We start from the raw sequence: 27683 nt of genomic DNA, 5'->3' as shown, positions 1-27683 counted from the left end.
CACAGAAAACTAGACATCTGATTCCTGTAGCTTTACACATTCAGCTAATACCCTGAACTCTACAACATCAGGTTTGCGGATCTAGAAATAGTATTGTTCCACAAATTACCCAAGAAACTGCACATGTAGCAGATTGGCAACAGACCACAATATGGAATAAAAATTTAACAACTCTTAAGGAAGTTTTAACAGAAGTATCATAGTTACCTTTTATTTGGATCTTTTATAAGCAATCCAGACAGTAATGATTTTGCGTCAGATGAAAGAGTTCTGGGAAATTTAATGTCCTCCATTAGGATCAATTCAAAAAGCTTCTCATGGTCCTGGTTATAAAAAGGTAGCCGGCCACACATCATCTCATACATAACAACACCCAGACCCCACCAGTCAACAGCACGGCCATAGTCGTTGTCTTCTAAAACCTATGTAAGAAAATAAACAAAGGACATGTTGTTTGCCATAGCTTGAATCCCAATTTTGAGCTTCCAGTTTACCCAAAGCACATTTTCAGACAAATTCGAGTTAAACTTCACCAAAATCACACAGATATTAAAATGGCACCGTCATAAAGTAAAGAATCACCTCAGAGACTTTCATTCTCACTAAAATGCATAATGTTTCATGTGTAAATGCCTTTTTTCTTAACTACCCAAAAAAGTTTAATTTTCTCCGTGTACATAAATCAGAATATCCAGGTACATATCAAACATTTTCTACAGATATCACTCTCCTTGTTCATGAGCTCAGCAAGAGCCCGACAAATTTTTCACCTAATATTTCTAATATAATTGCAACTTTCCTACAAGTTTCCCTTAGCAGAGTACATTCAAACTACAACTCTATGCTGAAACATTCTGCTTGTACCCCAATGCAATGAAGGGAGAACCAGATTGTGCCAAAATGCAGACTGATATAGCAGGATTTTATAAAGACTCGAGTGAGAGATATCACAGGAACAATGAAAGCTTGCAGAGGATAGAGTTGCCAGAAGTCAGTTTGCCAGCAACATGTCTAGACAATTGATGTTGTTTGGCATGGTGTCTCTGATTTGATAGAAGTTTTTTTTAAATAAAACAATTTTAATACAGTTTTGACACATTTACCACCCTTGCATATAAGCAGCAATGACGGCCCTCTTTCAGGAAACAATATTTATCACATCTTCAATTTAAATAGATTTTTTTTTTTGCTTTAAAACTGCAGCCTCTATGCAAGTTAATGTGTAAAAAAAATCTGCCTCCTTTTCAGTTATTGAAAGCTTCACATGTGATATTCCAACTGTATATCAAACAACATAGAAACAGTCTTCATTTCCCCCGCAGCCCCCTCCTTTTGGATAGGGGTAGAAAGTAACAATAGCCATGACCTGTACTATATATTTGAATAGCGAGAACATTTGACACAATCCATAAAAAGAATATTACAAAATAAGTTAATTATATATTGTGCATGGTTTGCTGAATGAACACCATTTAATGACAGAACCATTTCAACCATGTCTTTAACTTACATTTCAAGCAGCTACCATATAAACTTTCCCCACATTATAATGTTTTGATGCTACTCTGGCCAATTGAGTTCATAACATGTCAACCATCCATGAAATCCACTTTGTGTCATTGAGGCCTCCCACCAGGAACGCATGCAGAATATAAATAATCATTCTGGGCTATGCTACCATTCCTGATCAAAGGCTACGGTTTTATCAGATGGTCACTCTACAAATATAATTACAATTCTTTTAATAGTAGAAGTGTCCAAAGCATCAGTTAGGGAAATAAATGCTTATTAGCATTTGCAAATGGCCCAGAGTGGAATCAGAATGGAATCTAGTAGACAAATACACAATAGACATTTATATGCAAATTATTTGATTTGAGTCAGTTTAGCCAGGACATTATTTTTCCCTGCTGTCAATCCAACCTCCAGTTAATACAGAAATACATAATACAGCAAAAAATGTTTGACAAGTTATACATTTGAATCCATCATGTCATTCTCAGATACAGGCAAAAAATCTCATACCAATTTTGCCAGATATTTCTAGGCCTACCAATATACTCTCAATACAGCTTGTTCATCTGAGACGATTTGGTTTATATTTATCAAAGTAGAAAAAAAATACTGCAATACTTTATTAATGAAATGGATATTCAGCGGCATTTTTCTTCAATCTATGGAACATACCCTGAAAATCTTGAGGTGGGGAGTTGAGCAAAGAAGGAGACAGTTTAAAAATAAACCGATATTCACTATGGTACATTGAAATATATGTATGGGGGTACAAAATACTGGAACTCCAACATGCTTTGCTATGAAGTGATAAACCTCTGCTTGTGCCATGACTTCATAGAGTGCTCGCAAACTGAGCTGAATGGGAAGGTGGTGGAGAGAAGGGGGTGAGACGTCTAGGATGGGGGTGGAAGATGGGGGAGAAATGGAATAATTGGAGGAGGCAGGGAGAGGAAATAAGAGGGAAAGGGTATGGAAAACAAGAATATATTAGAACAGCAACTGAAAACGTTTTGGCAAGAATGACTGCCATGGATCCCCTCCCCCAACCCACCAAAAATTTAATAATCAACAGTCATCGTTTATAAAAAAAAATTAAAAAAAATACACGAATCTCAAGTGGCCCAGCAGCTGACTGGCCAAGTGAGGAGAAGCAATGCCCCAGCAGTGAGGGACACTTGAATATAGTGTAAGTGGCTGCTGAGCAGTCAACTTCAGGGAATAGAGTAGCAGGGCCATGTAAGACTGGAAGATTGGCATGCATAGACAAGTGGCAGCAGCTGGCAAGAATGGCCCAGTGGCTGAACAGTAGAGCCGTGGAGGCAGAGAACAGGCTGCAAGGCCGCTGTGTTGGGGAGCTGCCATTTAAAGAGCAGAGCACTGGCAGGGAAGAGCCAGTACAAGGGCCTCCAGACTGAGTGGTATTCACCTCAAATAGTTCAAACAACCTCAAAGGCTTACAGCGAGGAAGATAAAAAATTAAAAGATGAGAAGCATCAGTTTTAAAAGTTCACTTACGTGAAAGGAAAGTTACTTGGGGGAAAAAAAACCAACATGGCAGCCCAGCTGTGACATACAGATCAGAAATTTGCTCCACAGCATCCAAACTGTGCAATTACACAGTGTGCCAAGTTTATAAAGGCAAAACCAATTATAAGTGATTAGAATTTATAATAAAAAGCTGACACAGAAAGTGACCAAAGTGACAACAGAATTGTTGATATAGGCTATAACGTATATAAATATTAAAATATTTTGTATTTATTGTATTAAAAATCTTACATCTGCATATATTTCCTGTCTACAAAACCTTACATCCTCATGTCATATTGTCAGAATTCTGTATGAACTTTCACCATCATAAACTCCTACATCCATTTATAATGGAAACTGAATATGTAAACTTGTTGAGCTATAATTACACCATGCTGCTAATGGTGGTGCTTTATTGCTCCAATTCTCCAGCTTCTCAGCCTGTACTACAGACAAACTCTCATACTCCAACCAACACCACTTCTCTGGTTCCCAAACTGCTGTCATTTTACCATATAACTGAATATTAATATACAACCAAAGCTTCATGGCCCAGAATTTGCGGTTGTAACGATGGCGAAACTGTCGGCGTTCGCAGTTATTACTGCGTTAAACTGACAGCAACTTCTGGCATCCGCAGGCACAGTTAAATGCAGAAATTCGGAAGTTGCTATCAGTAGTACACTGCTCCTCCACAGGGTGCGCTGTTGCAGTCTTCGCAGGTGCAATCAACACAGCATCAGTGAATTGACATGAACTTCAACTTTTTACGCACTATCCTCGCTGTAAAAACTACTGAAAATGTGAAGCCTTGGTGAATGAGGTGTAACTGAGTTTTTAAACGGTGTACTAAATCATAATTACTGCTGAATAACCATTCTGGCCCTAAAAACTAATTTTACAAGTGCGGAGTCTTATTCCCTCAGAAAAAAGTTTAAAATTCCATGATTTTTAAAATAAAAATTAATTTTTATTTTTTTTCGTTTGCTATTTCAGCTTCTACCTTAATCCCATGTGTTTGTCCCAATCTTTAATTATTGTACAGAAAGCAAAATAAAGTGTGAATTATAATCCCTGTTTTTTATTTCCTGCTTTGCTGCATGCAAATTCTTCAATCTGATTGGCTGATCAGCCTGCCTGATGATTTCACAGTTGCTGGACACCACAGATCCCCTATAGATGGCGCCAGATTCAAAGTCACATTGGAATAGAGGAAATCTACGCTCTAGAGCTCGCTAATTGTGGGCAGCTTTTTTTTTTTTAGGTCAGCGGCTAACACCGTCCCTTCATCGCTGACCGCAAAATCCGGGCCATTATATAAAAAGAATGTATGGGGACTGAATTTTTAAAAAAAATTCATTCTCTGGATGTAGATATCACTGACAAGGCTGGTCTTTATTGCCCTATTTGCTTTTGAGAAGATGGTGGTGGTGGGCCTTCTTCAGAAAACGTCACATCATCATGCTTTGCCTGTTTTTTGCTTGCTATACATTGGAAGCAAGCAGATTTTCTATGTTCCTAAAGGTGATGCTGCAATTAGTCCTTTTAATTATTCTTTGTAGGGGTTTGATACAACTGAGTACAGTTAAGAGTCAATCATGTTGGTGTGGGACTGGAGTCAGAAGGTTTCCTTCCCTAAAGGGCATTAGTGAACCAGTTGGATTTTTACCACAATCACCGACAGCTGCACCGTCACTTTTACGGATACCAACTTTTTATTTCCAGATTTTTAAAATTGAATCTAAATTCTCAAACTGCCAATTTGATTTCATATTCTCTGGATTATTAGTCTAGTAACAACCACCTCACTACCCATACCCGTTTTATGTCTGTGCACCCTGGTCCAATTATCCCCTTCCCTCTAACCCACTGAAGACTAAATAGATAGAATCAGAAGATCTGTTTTGGCATTGTCAGGGGTTAGTGTGTAACCAGGGGAGGGTGCTGAGGTAGGTGGAAGTGGCATAGGATATCTTCACTGAAAAAGGTTGAGAAAAAGATTTGTAAGAGACCACCACAGGGATATGAAATAACTTATTTTCTGGGAACCCATCAAAAAAGTTAACAGTATCTTCCTTATGCAAGTACATTTCTTCCTCTCATTAGATAAATATATAAATAAACTAATCTCGATCTAATATGGTAAAGTAGCTCATCACCTGTTTAGGGTTACATGAATCATTTTGTTTTTGAGCTCAAAGTACAAGAAATACAGCTGTTGTAATCATTTTAAATGCATTGTAAAATATAGCGGCCCTGATGACGGCAAACTGGGGGGGTTACCTTGCCAAGAGCGGGCAACCAGTGTAATCTGGCAAATCATGAAAACGGACAAAAACGTGTCTCTTTTCACAGTAATTACAGTTACATTACCCACGAAAAGTCAGACCAAAAGAGATTAGGCGTAACTGGGGTTTTAACAGCATATTGACTGCTAAACAAAGGTTATGGCCCTGAAAAACTCATTTTAATTTTATGCAGTATCAAATTTATTCAGGTTAAAAAAAAGTTTTAAAATAATTTTTATTAAATGTAAAAAATATTTTTAAAGTTTGTTCATCTTTACTTCAGGTTTGCCTTTTCCTGGTGAGAGTCCTAATCTTTGTTTTGCTCTCTAACATTTTTTAAAAAGTTAGAATTTTAAGAGCTTACCCACTTTCTTGTTCGCCGTCTGAGAATTCTGCGTTTTGATTGACTGCTTAGACAGCTTGTTGACGTCACAGCAGCTCGCACTAGGGGTTTCCCACTATACTACGTTGATTTGAATTAAATCAGAAAACCCGAACTTCAACACAGAAATCGCAAGATTTTTGTGCGAAGCTTACTTCGGGGCCAGCGGCGAACGCCTTTGCTTTGCTGCCAAACGTAAATTCCGGGCCACTGACTTGCTCCAAGTCATTCCAACCAAAGTCTTTCTTTGCTCGTGAGTTTTCTTCTTAGTTGTATGTGCTCAGCTCTCTTACTGTACTTGCCAACTTTAGATGCAGGATATCTGATCGTATATAGTATACATAACTTCAATTCAAAGTTAGCTCAGAAAAGGTCACATCACACTTTGCCTTGATTTTTGTTTGCTATACAAAGAAAATCTGCTTACTTCCAATATTCCTAAAAATGATACTCCTGCGGATTTTCAACTGGAGTAGTTTATCAACAATACACACACAGGAGTGAAGCAGGAAGTCTGCAAGTACTGGATAACTCTGAATAGTTAGTCTTGCTGTGAATCATTAAAAAAAAAAGCTATTCTGGACTTGTAGCCTGCCACCCTGCTGAGTCTCTTCCACCGAGAGTGTCATATCTGGGAACTATGAACTCAAGTATAGGTTTCCTGGTGGAAAATTGTAGCAGTATTACAAACCTAGAAAATGCTATTGTACAGGCAAGAGTAATTATTTTCTTGTACATTTTGCTATTTATATGTTTTTATTAGGTAATATATAATGTTTCCAGTAAGTCCTCGGTTTAGTGGAGAAACAAAGATGGTCATCAAAAGTTTTCAAAAACTATTTGGAGCAATTTTGTCTCCCTTTCTGCTGTTTGCTACTGGTAGGTGTTTTAAAAGAAAATTGCTGATCAGAGTGGTTATTCCGGCTTGCTACGTGCTGATTGGTCAGTTGTAATTTGTCCCCTTCCTACCATTCACTCACTCCCATTGCTACCTCTACTGAAGTCACCATTGTAACCCCTGCTCAAGCTCTGCACTCTGGTCATCGACTCCATCCCTATCTGGGTGTTTGCTCACGTTGAACCAAACTACACACAACCTCCATGTTCTGCTCGATCCAAAGCTGAGCTTTAAACCACAAATCCTGTCCACCTCAGAGGTTGCTTACTTCCAACTCCACATTACTCAGGTCCACCCTACCTTACCTATACCTTCATCACCGCTGGACTCAACTTCCCTAAATTCTTCCTTGCTGGCTTCCTGGCCGCCATAAACTCTCCAAATTGTTCAAAACTTTGCTGCCCACATCCTCTCCCACACTAAGCCCTGATCACCCAATGGAGCAAACTTAAAATCCTTATCCTTGTCCTCAAATCCCTCCATGGCCTTGCCCCAGTCCCTATCTGTAACCTTCTTCAGTCTTATGCCTTATGTTCTCTTCTCCCCACCAGTCAGTCATCCAATTTGGTTGCCATGCATTCACCCTCCCTTCCAGCTGCAGTGGTGGAGCCGTCAGCTACATTATCCATATATTTTAGAACTCCCTCCTCAAATTCCATCACCTCTTTACCTGTCTCGCTACTTTTACAATGCCTTTGAAAACATCTCTTTGACCAAACTTACAGTCACCTAACTCTCCTATAGAGGCCTAGCCCCACTCCTTTGTGAATTAACATGGGACATATTTCTACATAAAAAACATCACCCAATTGCAGGTTGTTATTTTGGCATGCTTTTCCAGTATTTAAAAAAGGGAACACAGGATAATTTGGAGTTTTAACAATTAAGACAGAAAGGGAGATAGCGATGTTAGAACTTAAAAATATAAATTAATTAATATTGTCTATCATTAATGTCCATCTAGTCGAGCTTCAACATGCTGAAATAAAACCAGAAATTGCTGGAAATACTCAGCAGGTCAGGCAACAACTGTGGAGAGAGAAACAAATTTAACATTTCAGGTCGATGATTAGAACTGGAAAAAGTTAAGAGATGTAACAGGTTTTAAGTACAGAGGCAGTGAAATGGGGTAGGGGAGGAAAGAACAAAAGGGAAGGTCTGTGTTAGGGTGGAAGGCAGGAAATTAAATGACAAAAGATGGGTTTGAAGTGTACGTATGTGAATGCACGAAGCGAGGTAAACAAGGTAAGTGAGCTGCAGGCACAAATAGCCACATGGGAATATGATGTTGCGGCAATAACTGAGACCTGGCTCAAAAAAGGGTGGGATTGGATATTAAATATTCCTGGTTATAAAGTGCTCAGGAAAGATAGGAGGTGGTGTGGCAGTATTGGTCAAGGAGAATGTTACAGTGCTGGAGAGGGGGGATGTCCTGGCGGGGTCAAGGACAGAATTTTTATGGCTAGTGTTAAGAAATAATAGAGGAGCCATTACACTACTAGGTGTATTCTATAGACCAAATAGTGGGAAAAATATGGAGGAGCAAATTTGCAGAGAAATTACAAAGAGGTGCAAGAACTATAGAGTAGTAATAATGGGGGACTTCAACTATCCCAATAAAGACTGGGATCGTAATAGTGTTAAGGGCAGAGAAGGGGAAGAATTTCTGAAGTGTGTTCAGGAGAATTTTCTTGATCAGTTTGTTTCTGGCCCCGATGGAGGAAGGAGGCATTGCTGGATCTGGTTCTGGGGAATGAGGTAGGTCAAGTGAAGCAAGTGTCAGTAGATGAACATTTAGGGAACAGTGATCATAATATCATGCAGTTTAAATGGAAAAGGACAGGGAGCAATCTAGTGTAAAAATGTTTAACTGGGGAAGGCCAATTTCAGTGGGATGGGAACGGATCTGGGCCGGGTAAACTAGAATCAAAGATTGACAGGCAAAACTGTAATGGATCAATGGGCTGCCTTTAAAGAGGAAATAGTTCAAGTACAGTTGAGGTACATTCCCACTAGGGGGAAAGGCAGGGCAACTAAAGTCAGAGCTCCCTGGATGATGAAAGAGATAGAGAATATGAAGAAGCAGAAAAAGAGCGCGTATGACAGATGTCCGGTTGCAAATACATCCGAGAATCAGGCTATACATGGAAAGGTCAGAGGAGAAGTGAAAAAGAAAATAAGAGGGGCAAAGAGAGGGTAGGAGAATAGAATGGCAGCCAACATAAAAAGTAATCCAAAAGTCTTCTATAGGCATATAAATAGTAAAAGTGGGGTGGGGCCGATTAGGGACCAAAAAGGAGACCTATGCATGGAGGCAGGGGGTATGGCTGAGATACTAAATGAGTACTGTACTTTGCATCTGTCTTCACCAAGGAAGAGGATGCTGCCATAGACTTAGTAAAGGAGGAGGTAGTGGAGATACTTGATAGGATAGAATTTGATAAAGAGGAGGTATTAGAAAGGCTGGCTGTACTTAAAGTAGGCAAGTCACCAGGAGCGGATGGGATGCATCCTAGGATGCTGAGGGAATTGAGGGAGGAAATCGCGGATGTACTGGCCATAATATTCCAATCCTCCAAAGATACGGGGGTGGTGCCAGAGGACTGGAGAATTGCAAATGTTACATCATTGTTCAAAAAAGAATGTAAAGATAAATCCAGCAACTACAGGCCAATCAGTTTGAACTCGGTAGTGAGAAAGTTTTTAGAAACAGTAATCAGGGACAAAATGAACAGTCACTTGGACAAGTGTGGATTAATTAAGGAAAGCCAGCATGGATTTGTTAAAGGCAAATCGTGTTTAACCAACTTGATTGAGTTCTTTGATGAGGTAACAGAGAGGGTTGATGAGGGTAATGCAGTTGACGTAGTGTACATGGATTTCCAAAAGGTGTTCGACAAAGTGCCACACAATAGGCTTGCCAGCAAAGTTGAAGCCCATGGAATAAAAAGGACAGTGGCAGCATAGATACAGAATTGGCTAAGTGATAGGAAACAGAGAGTGGTGGTGAACAATTGTTTTTCAGACTGGAGGAAGGTATACAGTGGTGTTCCCTAGGGGTCGGTTCGAGGACCACTGCTTTTCTTGATATATATATTAATGACTTGGACATGGGTGTACAGGGCACAATTTCAAAATTTGCAGATGACAAAACTTGGCAGCATAGTGAACAGTGACAAAGAGAGTGATGGACTTCAGGAAGACGTAGACAGGCTGGTGAAATGGGCAGACACGTGGCAGATGATATTTAACACAGAAAAGTGTGAAGTGATGCATTTTGGTAGAAAGAATGAGGAGAGGACATATAAACTAAAATGGTACAATCCTGAAGTGGGTGCATGAACAGAGAGACCTGGGGGTATGTGTGCACAAATCGTTGAAGGTGGCAGGGCAGATTGAGAAAGCAGTTAAAAAGGCTTACAGGATCCTGGGCTTCATGAAGAGAGGTAGAGAGTACAAAAGTGTGGAAATTGTGATGAACCTGTATAAAACACTGGTTCGGCCCCAATTGAAGTACTGTGTCCAATTCTGGACACCACACTTTAGAAAGGATGTGAAGGCCTTCGAGAAGGTGCAGAAAAGATTTACGAGAATTATTCCAGGAACGAGGGACTTCAGTTACGTTGATAGACTGGAGAAGCTGGGGTTGTTCTCCTTGGAGCAGAGAAGATTGAGAGGAGATTTGATAGAGGTGTTCAAAATCATGAGGGGTCTGGACAGAGTAGATAGGGGGAAACTGTTCCCATTGGCAGAAGGGTCAAGAACCAGAGGACACAGATTTAAGGTGATTGGCAAAAGAGCCAAAGGCGAGTGGTTAAGATCTGAAATGCACTGTCTGAAAGGCTGGTGGAGGCAGATTCAATCACAGCTTTCAAATGGGAGTTGGATAAGTAGCTGAAGGAAAGAAATTAGCAGGGCTACGGGGAAAGGGCGGGGGAGTGGGATTAGCTTAAGTGCTCTTGCAGAGAGCCAGCACAGGCTCGACGGGCCTTCATTCCATGCTGTAACCATTCTATGATTTAATGGTTCTAAAAGGGATGAGGTTGCAAGGTGAAAGGAGATGGTAACGGGACAAGTAAAGAAACAAAAGATGGGTCTAGAGGAGTTGTAAATGGGATTTGCAGCAGTTATGATCTGAAATTGTTGAACTCAACGTTGAGTCCTGAAGACTGTAAAGTGCCAAATAGAAAGACGAGGTGCTGTTCCTCGAGCTTATGTGAGCTTCACTGGAACAGTGTAGGAGGCAGAGGTCAGAGAGGTGAGAGTAGGAGTGGGGCGGAGAATTAAAATGACAGGCAACCGGATGCTCAGGATCACACTTGTGGACTGAATGACTCAACATGCTGATCCACCTTACAGAATGGTGAGGGTGAGCAGATTTGTGATTAGTGCCAAAGAGGTTTGTGCAGATCTTTCAGGGCTTTGATACCATCTCCTAGGCCATAGGAATTAGCTGCTCCACCAATAATGTAATGTTCTTGCTTAAAACAGATTCCCTATCTGACCTGGAACTAGAAGTTTGCACATCTTAGAAAACAGTATTACACATGCACCTACAGGAATTGAGCTCGGATATCTTCGCCATCATATTTGCTTTCCAGTGAACAAAATGGGTCATGTGTAGTCTTTTCCTGAGTTTTCTAAAATTTATGCAAACTGTGAACATGTACTGTGGGTATCTGCCACTGAGAAGGATCTGCAATATTCTACACAACTTTTAAAACTAAGTCAATATCAACCTAGAATCTAGAGATAAGTTGGCTGGAACTAAACTGACTTTGTGGGCTAACATTGAGGTGCTGAAATGCATTTGGCCATGGTACATTGCATCTGAATGCATGTAGAAGTGAAACTTTACCAAAACTTATTTTTTACATGACTATTACTAGAACTGTCCACATCAAACTATCTTATTTATAGTGAAGAAAAATGAACTTTTTCAGGTGATTATAGACTCGTAACCAGAGAAAAAGAACAGGGGGTAATGGTTCAGAATATAGCCCTCATATAGAAGAGAATGAAGGCGGATCACTCAACCAAAATGGCAGGTTTGATTTTACCCTGCTGGATAACAATAATTCTTATCTGTAACTGAATTAGGCATACATTTTTCTAAATAGCTATTGTAAAAAAAAAAGCATAAAAAACTATGTTTTGTCAAAAATACATTTAAAAACGCCCAAGTGCCAGTGTCAAGATTTTTTTTTGTTACACATAGAATAGAATCATAGAAATTTACAGCACAGGAGGCCATTCGGCCCATCTTGTCCGCGCCGGCCAACAAAGAGCTATCCACCCTAATCCCACTTTCCAGCACTTGGTCCGTAGCCTTGTAGGTTATGGCACTTCAAGTGCATATCCAAGTACTTTTTAAATGTGATGAGGGTCTCTGCTTCTACTACCCTTTCAGGCAGTGAGTTCCAGACCCCCCCACCACCCTCTGGGTGAAAGTATTTCTCCTCAACTCCCCTCTCAACCTCCAACCAATTATTTTAAATCTATGCCCCCTGGTTATTGACCTCTCTGCTAAGGGAAATAGGTCCTTCCTATCCACTCTATCCAGGCCCCTCATAATTTTATACACCTCAATTAGGTCTCCCCTCCGCCTCCTCTGTTCCAAAGAAAACAACCCCAGCCTATCCAATCTTTCCTCATAGCTAAAATTCTCCAGTCCTGGCAACATCCTCGTAAATCTCCTCTGCAGCCTCTTTAGTGCAATCACATCTGTCCTGTAATGTGACCAGAACTGCACGCAGCATTCTAGCTGTGGCCTAACTAGTGTTTTATACAGTTCAAGCATAACCTCCCTGCTCTTATATTCTATGCCTCGGCTAATAACGGCAACTATCCCGTATGCCTTCTTAACCACCTTATTGAACAGTCCTGCTACCTTCAGGGATCTGTGGACATGCACTCAAAGGTCCCTCTCATCTTCTGCACTTCAGTGTCCGATCATTTATTGTGCATTCCCTTGCCTTGGTGGCCCTCCTCAAATGCATTACCTCACACTTCTCCAGATTGAATTCCATTTGCCACTGTTCTGCCCACCTGACTAGTCCATTGATATCTTCCTGCAATCTGCAGCCTTCTTCATTATCAACCACACGACTAATTTTTGTATCATCTGCAAACTTATTAATCATACTTCCTACATTCAAGTCCAAATCATTGGTATATACCACAAAAAGCAGAGGGCCCAGTACTGAGCCCTGCGGAACCCCACTGGAAACAGCCTTCCGGTCACAAAAACACCCTTCGACCATTACCCTTTGTTTCCTGCCTCTGAGCCAATTTTGGATCCAACTTGCCACTTTGCCTTGGATCCCATGGGCTTTTACTTGCGTGACCAGTCTGCCATTCGGGACCTTATCAAAAGCCTTGCTACAATCCATATAGACTACATCAAATGCACTACCCTCATTGTTGCCTCTTCAAAAAATTCAATCAAGTTAGTCAGACACGACCTTCCCTTGACAAATCGATGCTGACTGTCCCTGATTAATCCATATCTTTCTAAATGAAGATTTATCCTGTCCCTCAGAATTTTTTCCAATAATTTTCCCACCACCGAGGTTAGGCTGACTGGCTTGTAATTACTCGGTCTATCCCATTTTCCCTTTTTAAATAGTTTTAACCACGTTAGCAGTCCTCCGGCACCACACCTGTAGCCAGAGAGGATTGGAAAATGATGGTCAGAGCCTCTGCTATTTCCTCTTTTACTTCTCTTAACAGTCTGGGATACATTTCATCCAGGCCTGGGGATTTATCCACTTTCAAAGATGCTAAACCCCTTAATACTTCCTCTTTTACTATGTTTATTTCATCTAATATTTCACATTCCTCCTCCCTGATTGCAATGTCTGTATCAGCCCTCTCTTTTGTGAAAACAGACGCAAACTATTAATTAAGAACCATACCCATGACTTCTGCCTCCACACACAGGTTACCTTTATGGTTCCCAATAGGCACTACTCTTATTTTAGTTATCCTCTTGCTCTTAATGTATTGATAAAACATCTTTGGGTTTTCCTTGCCAATATTTTTTCATGCCCTCTCTTTGCTTTCTTAATTTCCTTTTTGATTTCACCCCTGCACTTTCTATACTCCTCTAGGCTTTCTGCAGTATTGAGTCCTCGGTGTCTGTCATAAGCTTCCCTTTTTATCTTTATCCTACCCTGTATGCCCCTTAACATCCAGGGAGTTCTAGATTTGTTAGTCCCACCCTTTTTCTTTAAGGGAACATACTTGCGCTGAACCCTCACCATCTCCTCCTTGAATGCCTCCCACTGCTCTGACACCGATTTTGTTACGTCCGTGTAATAATAAGAAAAGGACTGCAGAGAACGGTACAACAGGTGTTTACTCAACGTGGTTCAAACTGCAACTGACTGTACAGATCACTACTCAGGGTTTATATACAGGTGTGGTCACTGCCGGTACTACAGGATACAGGAGCTGTAAAAAGTAGTTCTCCCCCTTAAAAAAGGTACATACATTACAATTCCTCCCCTTTTAGATTAACAGTACCATAACACTCATTTAACAATTAACACTTTTAACATGCAACATTAACTGAAAATAGTCTATTTATAAATTCAGTCTTTGGGGAGGCTTCCTGATTCTTTCTGGATAACGCCTTTCCCGAGTGTCTCGCTCTTGGTGCGGAGGCGATTCTAACACCCTGTCGTCAGTTGATTCATCAGCTTCCAATGCTATTGTTTCTGAGGTAGATGCGACCTGTACGTCGGGTTCCTCACCAGGTACGTATGGCCGAGACATGGGGTTGACTCTAGGATCTGGTCAGCATGGCGTCTCACAATGTTCTCCCCAACATCCACTGTGTACATTAGTGGCCCCTGCCGTGTGCATATCGTTCCTGGTTGCCATTTCTCTGTTCGGTAGTCGCGGGCCAAGACTGGTTGCCCTACATTGAAGCTCCTCGTCGGCTTCTCATTGATGTGCTGGAATTGCTTACTCTCAACATCTCTTCGTACATTTGGTCTGAGCAAATCCAGACGAGATCTCAACCTTCGGTTAAAGAACATCATGGCCGGGGCCTGGTTGGTGACTGCATGTGTCGCATTTCTGTAGGCTAACAGGAAATTGTCCACCTTATGCTGCAGTGCAATGTCGTCATCGCCCATGGCCTTGACTGCTTTTTTGAAGGTTTGTACGAACCTCTCAGCCAATCCATTTGTGGCTGGATGATACGGGGCGGATGTGTAATGCCTTACCCCATTCCTTTTCATAAATCTTCGAAACTCTTCGGACACAAACTGTGGTCTGTTATCAGAGCAAATCTGCTCTGGCAATCCGTTCCTGGCAAAAATGGTCCGTAGGACTGCAATAGTTTTCTCCGTGGTGGTGGAGGACATTTTGATCACCTCAGGCCATTTCGAGTGCGCATCCACGGCTATTAAAAACATTGAGTCCATGAATGAACCAGCAAAATCAATATGCACCCGTTGCCATGGAGATGAGGGCCACTTCCATGGGTGTAGAGGGGCATGTGGTGGTGCATTTTGGACCTTCTGGCATCCTGAGCAGCTTTTTGTCAGGTCCTCGATTTGCTGATCGATCCCCGGCCACCACACATAAGCCCTAGCAAGGCTTTTCATTTTCACCCCTCCCAGATGACCTTCGTGAAGCTCATTGAGCGCTCTCTCCTTTAACTTGGGTGGAATTACCACTCGGGATCCACACATCAAGGTCCCCTGGCATACTGACAGCTGTTCTCTTCTGGATGAGAATGCTGGCAACAGTGAGTCGCCATGTGCTGGCCGGCCATCCCTTCACCGTCAAATCATATACCCGAGACAGTGTCGGGTCTCCTTCTCTATACCAGCGTTAGTTACTGGCAAGCATTCAATTATAGTCGAATGAAATATTTCGACAGGATCCACTGCTGGTGCTTCCTCCGCAGTAGGCAGTGGCAGGAGTGATAGCCCATCAGCGTTTCCATGCTGTTTCGTGCCCTTATACTCGATTTCATATTGGTGCGCCCCTAGAAAAAGGGACCATCTTTGTAGCCGTTGCGCAGTCATCACCGGAACGCCCTTCTTTGGATTAAAGATGGAGACAAGTGGTTCGTGGTCAGTCAGCAAGGTGAACTTCTGCCCGTGCAGATAGTGATTGAACTTTTTCACTCCCCACACTAGGCTGAGGGCCTCCCTGTCAATCTGGGCATAGTTACGCTCGGCTGAGGTTAGTGACCGAGACGCAAAGGCTACTGGCCTCTCCGAGCCGTCTGGGAATTTGTGCGACAGCACCGCTCCAATGCCATAGGGTGATGCATCACATGCCAACCGAATTGGTAGTGCTGGGTTGAAATGAGCCAACAGCTCTTTTGATGGGATCAATGCTTTGCTCTTCTGGAAAGCTCGTTTACATTCATCACTCCACTTCCATGGTACCCCCGTTTGCAGTAGGTTGTTCACTGGGTGTAGTACAGTAGACAAATTCGGCAAGAACTTATGGTAGTAGTTCACCAGCCCGAGGAACGACCTCAGTTGTGACACATTTTCCGGTGCTGGAGTCTTGACTACTGCCTCAATCTTTTTAGGGGACTTATGTAACCCCGCTTTATCAATAACGTGGCCACAATACGAGATCTGCTTCTGGAAAAACTCGCATTTGTGGTGATTAGCTCGGAGCCCGTATTCCTTCAATCTACTGAGCTCCCACTGTCATTTTCACCCGTGACCAGGATGTCGCCCAAATAACACTGGGTCCCTGGAATCCCTTGCAGGACTTGTTCCATTGCCCTTTGCCAAATAGCCGGAGCTGATGCTACCCCGAACACCAGCCGGTTCTATTGGTAGAGACCTTTATGAGTGTTGATCGTGAGGTACTGTTTCGAGGCTTCTTCTACCTCCATTTACAGGTACGCCTGGGCCAGATCAATCTTAGTGAAGCGTTTCCCTCCAGATAGCGAGGCGAAAATATCTTCAATCCGCGGAAGCGGATATTGTACAGTGTGAAGGACTGGGTTCACTGTCACCTTAAATTCCCCACAGATGCGAACCTTCTTTGGTTCCCCAGGCGTATTAACTCAACGACCTCTTCATTACAGGAACGATGGGTGTAGCCCACTCGCTCCAGTCCACTTTGGACAGTACTCCTGAACATTCCAAACCTTCCAGCTCTGCTTCGACGGCTGGGCGGATCGCATAAGGTACCGGTCTGGCCTTAAAAAACTTTGGGCTTGCATTTTCCTCTATTTTGATCGTCGCTGTTATGCCTTTTAGTGTTCCGAGTCCCTGCTGGAACACTTCTTGTGAGTCAGTTAGCATTTTTGACAGTCGTCCAGGTGTGACGTCGTCATCCTTTTTGGCATCTACAGTCAGTGCTTGTATGGAATGCCAATCTAGCTGTATCTTCTGGATCCATTCACGTCCTAGTAGTGGTGATCCTCCATCGGGCAATACATATAGGTCCATTTTTGGTGTTTCCTTGCCGTTATATATAACGTTCACCCTTATTTTTCCTTTGGGGTAGACTTTTTGCCCCGTGTACGTCTTCAAGACAATCTTTGTATCTCTCAAGGGTATATGCGAGAATAGCCGCTTGTAGTCCCTTCGGTTTATGACTGTTAGGGCTGATTCTGTGTCCAATTCCATTTTCACTTGGACTCCTGCTATCTTGAGCGTGACCCAGATAGTTTGGTGATCCTCCGTTTTGATCACATTATGAAAGACAACCCAACTCCTTGCTTCCGGAGTCTATCACTTTTCTGTTCGTCTGAACTACTCTCCGTCACCTTATGTACCTTCTTGTACTTCTCCTGTGGAGATTTCTTGCTGCTGGTTTTCTTTCCCGACCTGCAGACGCTTGCTGTGTGTCCTACTTTTCCACACTGTCTGCACACTTTGTCCTTGAACCAGCAATCATTATGGTCATGTGTTGTTCTGCCGCAGCGATAGCACTTCACTGTTCCGTATGACATTTCATTTGTGCCATATTCTTGCGGTCTCCGTTGTATCTCTGCAGCGCCCCGTGCTGCTGCTTCGTGTGATACTGCAATGCTGAAATCCTTGTCCAGCGTAAGATCCTTTTCTGATAGGAACCCAGAAACGGCTTCTTCACTTTGAAGCCCACACACAAACTTCTCCCTTAAAGTATCTGCTAGTCCCGTTCCAAACTGGCAGTGTTTCAATAGCTTGCGCAGTTCTGTTAAATACTCAGCATTACTTTCTTTATGCTGGTTCCTTTTGTGAAACTTAAATCTTTCTGCTATCAGCAGCGGTGTGGGGTTTAAGTGGTCCTGTAGGATTGACACTATGTTTTCAAAATCCTTTTCTACTGGCTTCTCTGGGGTTACTAGGTTTCGTAGTAAGCCATACGTTTTTGCACCCATTGAATTCAACAATACCAGCGCTTTCTTGTCATCGGGCACTTCATTCGCCTTGCAGTATACTTCTATGCGTTCGACATATGTCGTCCAATCTTCGACTTCATTGTCGAACGCTGTGATACTGCCACTCTTCGGCATTTTTGGGTGTGGTTAGACTGGCTTAAAATGGCGTCTCCCGCGCTTTCCTTTCTTCCCCGCTGCGGCTTAAAATGGCGTCTCCCGCGCTTTCCCTTCTTCCCCGCTGCAGCTTAAAATGGCGTCTCCCGCGCTGCTGCCAACGCCGCTCTCGGCGGTCCCCGTGGCAAATGGCGATGCCCTGTGGGTTTCATGCACTGCTGCCAATGCCGCTCTCTGCGGTCCTCGTGGCAATGGCAGCGCCTCGCGTTTTCCTGCGCGCCTCTCTCCCCCGTTGACGCTGCTCGGCCCTTGACCACCGGCTGCGCTCTGCTCTCTCTCATCTCTCTCCCCCGTTGACGCCGCTCGGTCCTGAACACCAGCTGTGCCCTGTGCGCTCTGCTCTCTCTCTTCCCCCGTCGACGCTGCTCGGCCTTTTTCTGTGCCGCTCGGTCAGGCTCTAGCCCATCGCTGTCCGGGGAGGGTCTGCGCAGTACCTGTTACCAGCCCGTTTCGCTGGACCACCGTGACTGGAAAGCCAAGCCTGGCTCTCGACAGCCTCCCCTGTGATGCTCAAATCTCCGCTGGATGACTGGGCGGTTGCCCGTGGTCGACGCCCATGCTTCTGGACTCGACCTTCTTCCACTGTTCTCCAGGAGTGAATCCCTGGGAGGTGATGCAGAGTTGCAGGTAGGTTCGAATCTGCTCGTCGCCACTGTTACGTCCGTGTAATAATAAGAAAAGGACTGCAGAGAACGGTACAACAGGTGTTTACTCAACGTGGTTCAAACTGCAACTGACTGTACAGATCACTCCTCAGGGTTTATATACAGGTGTGGTCACTGCCGGTACTACAGGATACAGGAGCTGTAAAAAGTAGTTCTCCTCCTTAAAAAGGTACATACATTACAGATTTACCTTCACATTTGTCTCCAGTCCACTTTGGCTAAATCACCTCTCAGCTTTAAAATTAGCTTTTCCCCAATTGAGAACTTTTATTACTGGTCTGTCCTTGTCCTTTTCCATAGTTACCCTAAATCTAACTGAACTATGATCACCACCACCAATATGCTCTCCCACTGATACCCTTTCCACCTGCCCAGCTTCGCTCCCTAAAACTAGGTCCTGAACCGCCCCTCTCTTGTTGGGTTTGCTACGTACTGGCTAGAAAAGTTCACCTGAATGCATTTTAAGAATTCTGCTCCCTCTATACCTTTCACACTAATTTTATCCCAGTTAATATTAGGGAAGTTGAAATCCCCTACTATTACTGCCCTATTTTTGCACATCTCAGAAATTTGCCTACATATTTGCTCTTCTATCTCTGACTGTTCGGAGGTCTTTAGTACACTCCCAGCGGTGTGATTGCCCTTTTTTTGTTTCAGTTCAACCCATGTGGCCTAATTTGATGATCCTTCTAAGATATCTTCCCTCCTCACAACTGTAATTGATTCTTTAATCAATATTGCGACCCCCCTCCTTTTTTATCCTCCTCTCTATCTCGCCTGAAAACCTTGTAACCAGGTATGTCGAGCTGCCATTCCTACATAACGTAGAAACTCCACTCAAATTTCTTTAGATCTGTGTTATAATGCAAGTGAAAACTCCAACAGTTAATTGAACTTTTGCAGAGGCATGTGTAAAGGCCATATAACACATGGCATTTCAGATTGATTGGACTGGTCTTCATTTCACGCTCACAATCATCCTCAGTGCTCAGTGTGGATTACTACCATGAAGAAGCCAGGTACTTTTCCACAGGGAGGGAGAGAAAAAAAATCCAAGTCACTTGCAGGCATATTCTTGTGGCCTGTTTCTAAGGAGAGGCCTGGGAGTGGGTTGCCTGACAACTACTCTCTTAGCCAGAAATGGTGCATGACACAGGAAGGCCTAATTGAGGAAAAGGTTGAAAATACCTTTAAAGTAGGAAATGCTTATACGCACATGCATCGTATAGAATCATAGAATAGTACAGCAAAAAAGGAGGCCATTTGTCCCATCGACTGCGCTGGCTCTTTCGAAGAGTAATCCAGTTAGTCCCACTCCCCCGCTCTTTCCTCATAGTCCTGCTATTTTTTCTCCTTCAATTATTTATCCAATTCCCTTCTGAAGGCTACTATTGAATCTATCGTATCCATCACCCTATCAGGCAGTGCATTCCAAATCCTAATCACTCGTCGCATAAAAAAGTCTTTCCTCATGTTACCTCTGGTTCTTTTGTCAATCACCTTAAATCTGTGCCCTCTCGTTATCAACCCTTCAGCCATTGGAAACAGTTTCTCTATATTTACTCTATCTAAACACTTCATGATTTTAAGCACCTCCATCAAATCTCCTCTTAGCCTTCTCTGCTCCAAGGAGAACAACCCCAACTTCTCCAGTCTATCCATGTAACTCTAATCCCTCATCCCTGGAATCATTCTAGTAAACTTCTTCTGTACCATCAATATATATTGATGATGAAAACAATTAAGGCAACAAAAGTAGAGAATCTCAACATTTTCTCCAACATGTGACTCATCTTGGTGTTTTGTTGTTTCAAGAAGTAGCTAAATACTAATGTCTGGAAGGAACTGGAGAAATACAGCATAGCAATGAATATGGCTGAAAAGAATCTAAGGAATAAAATACAACTGAAGGACAGAGTGAAAGATTAAGCCGTCAGAAGTAAAACACTTTAGAGAAACCAAGTGATAGACCTAGAAACAAGAAGCACTTGAATGAAAGAAAACACAACCAGGTGGCAAAAATGACAGAGAAAAAGAGATTAAAACAAAGCCATAAAGCTAACAGATAGTCAGAGAAAAAAAAAGTTTCAGCACAAGACAAAGGGAGGAGTTAGGACAGATCATTAGACAACCAGGTTTAATACTTCATTGTTAATGATGTTTGTCTATATTTGACAAAAAATAATTTAAATTGCTCATAATATCTGAAGATGACCATCACATTTATGATCAAAACACTACAAGAACTGATTTAGTCTTTGTATATATTTTGTTACATGCTTAAATGAAAAAATCTTCTTGACAGAATAATTAAATGCTTTTTCAAAATGAATGAAAACACCTAGGCCTAGAAATTCACTGGCCTTAGCGCCGCTTTTGAGGCGCTAGAGGGCCTAGCGCCGAAGTTATGGCCAGTTTAGAAATTGACAGGGGCCCTAAATCGGCGTTAGGCCGGTAGCGCTGCGCCGGCACCGATGACGTCATCGGTGTGCGCAGCGTCCCGGTTGCCATGGTAACCCGCCCGAACTCGGAAATTGAGTTGCGGCCGCCTCGCCCGTGGCAGCCGCAAGCAACGTTCTGGCAGAGGTGCCTTACAGAACTTTGCGCCGGCGCATTAAAGGCCCCGCGGCAGCCGGCCGCTTTCCCGCCGGCCGCCTGGCCGCAGCTCCCTCCCCGGACTTCCCCCCCCCCACCCCGGAACAGAAGCAAGCCCGGCACTTGTCCGAGGTGCCGGGCTCATTTTTAAAAAGATTATCGCGGGCCGCGGCCGGGTGCAGGCAGCTCCTCCTTAACGGAAGGAGGAGGCCTGCACTTCCCGAGCCTGCCGCACCGCAGCGGGCGCCGCAGCGCCGGAATAGCGCCGCAATGCGGCGCGTGGCGCCAGTTTTGAGGCGCTGAGACCCCTCAGTAGCGCCGGCAGCCGTTTGGGCGCGGCGCTACTGAATTTTTGGCGCGCGCAGGGGGACTTAGCGCCGGCACTAACTTCCGGCGCTAAAGCCCTCGCTGCGCCAAAACCGAATTTCTAGGCCCTAGAATATTTTACTCTAATGAAGTAAAGATTTTAAGTAAATAGAACACTTTATAATGTCATGTGATTCTGTTAACTTAATGCAATTGTCAAGATGGCTCAGCACTTCAGATATAATAACACCTTTTATCCTTTGTTTAGTAGCTTGGGCAATAAATGCTAATTAAGTTTGTTCTAATATGTTTAACATATGGTTATTTGATCAGCATCTTATTCTGTTGTACTGCATTACAAAATATCAGGTAATCAAAAACATGTCGTGTCTGGGCTAAATTGCTCAATCATTGATTTTGCTATTTTACAAATCACACTGCCATCTTTCAGAAGTCTATTGATCCACATGCTAATCTGTGGTTCCATGCTCATATTATTATAAGCACACATTGCAGGTTTACATGCTGAAAGCTTACAGGTTGCACTTTTCAGGCTCTGTAACAGGATAATTAACACATATTCAGTAAATGTCATTCATCTTGTAGATCATTCATCATTTTATCACATCGAGTGCAGTAAAGGCCACATATACTACAGATATTGCTGCCTGTTATCTTTATGACTTGCCTTGCTCTCTGTATTCCACATTGTGTTTTGCTATTGTCACTGACTCCACTCCTAAGTATGCTATGACAGATGTTTATCATAAGCCCCATTAGTCCCCTATTGCTAACAAAAAGCAGCATCCAAAAAAACTGGAAAGCATCATGGTGAGTGGCGCAATTTTTGGATTTGTATGCCCTTCTGGGTGGGCTGAAATGTTACTTTACCAAGAGAACTGGTTTATTTTATATAAAATACACGAGTGAACAAAATACATTTTCCAGTGAGAGCAATCACTTTTCTCATTCAGTTCAGTTATGAAAAAGGTGTAACTAGGTGTCAGCTGTGGCTCAGTAGCTGCACTCTTGCCTCGGAGTCAGAAGATTGTGGGTTCAAGTCCCACTCCAGAGACTTGAGCACAAAATCTAGGTTGACACTCCAGTGCAGTACTGAGGGAGTGCGCTGCACTGTCAGAGGTGCCGTCTTTCGGATGAGACGTTAAAGCGAGGCACCATCTGCCTTCTCAGGTGGACGTTAAAGATCCCATGGCACCATTTTGAAGAAGAGCAGGGGAGCTCGCTGCGATGTCCTAGCCAATATTTAGCCCTCAGTCAACATAACTAAAACAGATTATCTAGTCTTGTGGGACCTGGCTGTGCGCAAATTGGCTGTCACGTTTCCTACATTACAACAGTGACTACACTAAAAGCACTTCATTGGCTGTAAAGCGCTTTGGGACATCCTGAGGTAATGGATGGCGCTATATAAATGCTAGTCTATCTCTTTTAAGGCTATAAACATGGGCTCACCATAACTTGTCAAAGCTAAGCTGGTACAGACTTTTAAAACACAGGCTATGATCACACTGTGTTTGAGAGAGGAGAAATAAAGGGAGAACGGAAGTGTTTGCAACAGTCCATTCCAAAGTCTGAGATGAGGGGCTCAGTCTACTGAGCGGTCAATCACAGTTCCAACCCTGAGATAATGTCTACCTTTTGATGAGTGAGCAGGAGGCTCCCAACTGTCTGACGTGACTAAGTAGTCAGAACACTGCCTGTGCCTGGAAATGTTGCAAATATTCACAATAACCTGAAATGTTTGAGATTGGACATAACAATTCTAGCTCTATATAGCCAATTAACACCTCAAAACACCAATGTGGCCATCAATGAACATTCATATCACTTTTTTTGTTGAGAAGCAGCCTTGGGAGTTAACCCCTTATAAGCTGAATCTAATATTACAGAAATACAAGTTTAAAAAAACTAGCTGTGCAACCCAGACAAAATCCAATTCATCACAGTGGGTAAGATCTTATTTTTATTCATGTCTTCATGAAGCATCTTCCTACATTTTCAGATACTTGTCTCTTTAAAAAAAAAAAAATCTCATCAACAATACCAACAGCTGAAGGGGCTATACGGATCGCTGATGTGCATTCACCTCTACATTTAACTGGTCATACGCCCTGCTCTCTGCAATGATACACTAGGCATTATCAAGGGCCTTTGGAATCCAAATAATTTACTTATATAACCCATACTACCCAAGTTTCCTATATACGCCATACTATCAAGAATTCCCTATTAATGATCAATGAACAAAATCTAAGCCAGCTTTGAAGTCCAGATAAAATGATATACTAACATAGAAACATAGAAGATAGAAGCAGACCATTCGGCCCCTCGAGCCTGCTCCGCCATTCAATGAGATCATGGCTGATCATCCAAACTCAGTACCCTGTCCCTGCTTTCTCCCCATATCCCTTGATCCCTTTAGCCTTAAGAAATATATCTAACTCCTTCTTGAATATATTTAATGAATTGGCCTCCACTGCCTTCTGTGGTAGAGAATTCCACAGGTTCACCACTCTCTGGGTGAAGAGATTCCTCCTCATCTCAGTCCTAAATGGCTTACTCCTTATCCTTAGACTGTGACCCCTGGTTCTGGACTCCTCAGTCTGTCTAGTCCTGTTAGAATTTTATAAGTTTCAATGAGATCACAGAATCACAACAGTGCAGATAGAGGCCATTTCGGCCCATCGAGCCTGCACCGACACATATCCCACCCAATTCCCCGCAACCCCTACACCAACACATATCCCACCCTATCCCCGTGACCCCACGTATTTAATCCCCCTAACACTAAGGGTCAATTTATCATAGCCAATCAACCTAACCCGCACATCTTTGGACTGTGGGAGGAAACCGGAGCACCCGGAGAAAACCCACGCAAACACGGGGAGAATGTGCAAACTCCACACAGACAGAGATCCCCTCTCATTCTTTTAAACTCCAGCGAATATAAGCCCAATCGACCCAATCGCTCCTCATACGTCATTCCTGCCATCCCAGGTATCAGTCTGATGAATCTTCGCTGCACTCCCTCCATGGCAAGAACATCCTTCCTCAGATAAGGTGACCAAAACTGCACACAGTACTCAAGGTGTGGTCTCACCAAGGCCCTGTACAACTGCAGCAAGACATTCTTGTTCCTGTACTCAAATCGTCTTGCTACGAAGGCCAACATACCATTTGTCTTCTTAACCGCCTGCTGCACCTGCATGCTTACCTTCAGCGACTGGTGCGCAAGGACACCCAGGTCTCGTTGCGTTTCCCCTTCTCCCAATCTATTGCCGTTCAGATAATAATCTGCCTTCCTGTTTTTGTCACCAAAGTGGATAACCTCGCATTTATCCACATTATGCTGCATCTGCCATGCATCTGCCCAATCACCCAACCTGTCCAAATCATACTGCAGTTTCTCGGCATCCTCCTCACAGCACACACGCCCACCCAGCTTTGTGTCATCTGCAAACTTGGAAATATTACATCTAGTTCCCTCGTCTAGATCATCATGAATATATATTGTGAATAGCTGGGGTCCTAGCACCGATCCCTGCGGTACCCCATTAGTCACTGCCTGCCACTCGGAAAAAGACCCGTTTATTCCAACTCTTTGCTTCTTGTCTGCCAACCAGTTCTCTATCCAAGTCAGTACCTTACCCCCAATCCCATGTGCTTTAACTTTACACGCTAATCTCTTATGCGGGGCCTTATCGAAAGCCTTCTGAAAGTCCAAATACACCACATCCACTGATTCTCCCTTACCTATTCTACCAGTTACATCCTCAAAAAATTCCAGTAGATTAGTCAAGCACGATTTACCTTTTGTAAAGCCATGTTGACTTTGTCCGATCCCGTCATTGTTTTCCAAGTGCTCTGCTATTACATCTTTTATAATGGACTCTAGCATTTTCCCCACTACCGATGTCAGGCTTACCGGTCTATAATTCCCCGTTTTCTCTCTACCACCTTTTTTGAATAGTGGGGTTACATTAGCTACCCTCCAATCCATGGGAACTGTTCGAGTCTATAGAATTTTGGAAGATGACCAGCAATGCATCTACTATTTCTAGGGCCACTTCCTTAAGTACCCTAGGATGTAGATTATCAGGCCCAGGGGATTTATCGGCCTTCAATCCCGTCAATTTCCCCAACACCATTTTCCTACAAATACTGATTTCATTCAGTTCCTCCCTCTCATTAGACACTATGTTCCCCGACATCTCTGGGAGGTTATTTGTGTCCTCCTTTGTGAAGACAGAACCAAAGTATGTATTTAATTGATCAGCCATTTCTTTGTTCCCCATTATAAATTCCCCTGATTCTGACTGCAAGGGACCTACGCTTGACTTCACCAATCTTTTTCTCTTCACATATCTATAGAAGCTTTTACAGTCAGTTTTTATGTTCCCTGCAAGCTTACTCTCATACTCTATTTCCCCCCTCTTAATTAATCTTTTTGTCCTCCACAAATCCTGTTAATGTACTACCGTCAATATAAAGGCTCATCTGTGAAGCAAACGCAAGATTAAAAGAAATAATCCCCCGAGGTGCACTGCAAAAACAAATGAAACATACAATGGCCCGGAATTTACGGTGGGTAATAACAGCGAACGAACAGCGTTCACTGTTATTACTCTTTGAAACTGACCACAATTTCAGGATTTAGCGCATGTGCATGTTAACACGGAAATCCTGAAGTTGCGGTTAGTCATTCACTGCTCCGACACTGGCTGCGTTGTGGCCACCACCCTCCATAGCCGGCAATCAGTGAAAACAGGGAAATGAAAGCAGGGAAATCAGTGAAACCGACAAGAACTTCAGCTTTTCCATGGTAATATTGCTGTTAAATACCCGAATAAAAGTTAGACCCGGTTGGTTTAGAAGAGATGTAACTGGAGTTTTAACAACGTATTGACTGCTAAACAAACGTTATGGCCCTGAAAAACTAATTTTATTTTTGTGGAGTGTCAAATTTCTTCATTTTAATAAAAATCACAATTTTAAGAAACTATAAAAAAAATGTATTTTTTAATTTGTTCATATTTATTTCAGGTTTACCTTTCCCCCATGAGAGCCCCAATCTTTGTTTTGCTCTTTATAACATTTTTTAAAAGGTAGAATAAAAGGAGATTCTTCACTTCCTGGTTCCCGGTCTGTGGGAATGGTGATTGTGATTGGCTGCTTAGACAGCTTGTTGACATCACAGCAACATCGCGCTATGGATTTCCCACTACACTTCACTGATCTCAACTGCACATCAAAAAAGCCGAACTTCTCGCCACAGAGATCACAAGGTCTTTGTGGGCAGTTTTCTTCAGGGCCAGCGGTGAACGCCTTTGCTTTGCTGCTGACCGCAAATTACGGGCCACTGACTTATGGCAATGTTAAAGCTTGGCTGTCTTTTTCACTAGATATCAAATTTGACCCAGGAAAACATCTAAAGCAACATTTTCCCAAGACACAGCCCTGTGTAACTTAGAACGAATTCAACTCAAGGAATGACATTTTATTTTTTTGAACATGCTCTGCTCACTGGCATGGCTATATGCCCTCTCACATGCTAACACTCTTGCAAATGAAAAATCTGAATAGAACAATGACAATGAATAGACAGCTGCAAAAACTGGCACAGGGAGAACACAATCGCAAGGTTATGGCGTGTCTATAGTCAGCTTGGTTATGACCGACTGCACGAACTAGCATACCAATATTAACAAACTGATTCATGCCCAGAATATTTGCTATATTACACGCTTGCTTCAGAGCAAGTTAGGTATAAGGATTTCATAAACTGTAGGATCTGTAGGATTTCTAACCTGTAGGTTCTGAACAACATTTTCCTTACCTTCCATCTTTTTCCTGTGAAAAACTGTACATGATTAGGATTGAATTATTACTTTCATTGGATAATGGAAGAAAAGAGTGCAATACTGAGAACTGCTGGAGCAAATCTGGAAATTTA

General features: G+C 42.8%; 1 protein-coding gene across 10 annotated transcripts in view; it reads right to left on the bottom strand.

The window, feature by feature from the left end:
- Positions 1–27683, bottom strand: part of akt3a (AKT serine/threonine kinase 3a) — a 378634-nt gene that overhangs the window by 43031 nt on the left and 307920 nt on the right. For all 10 annotated transcript variants that reach the window (XM_085979837.1, XM_085979815.1, XM_085979816.1 and 7 more), the window contains one exon: positions 208–422. In XM_085979837.1, the coding sequence (XP_085835963.1) occupies positions 208–422 (215 nt within the window). The remainder of the gene's footprint in view (positions 1–207; positions 423–27683) is intronic.

The sequence above is a fragment of the Somniosus microcephalus genome, chromosome 3, assembly GCF_052327205.1.
Source record: "Somniosus microcephalus isolate GS21.2 chromosome 3, FLI_Smic_1.0, whole genome shotgun sequence".
Classification (NCBI taxonomy): Eukaryota; Metazoa; Chordata; class Chondrichthyes; order Squaliformes; family Somniosidae; genus Somniosus; species Somniosus microcephalus.
This window is presented reverse-complemented; position numbering and strand designations above follow the sequence as displayed.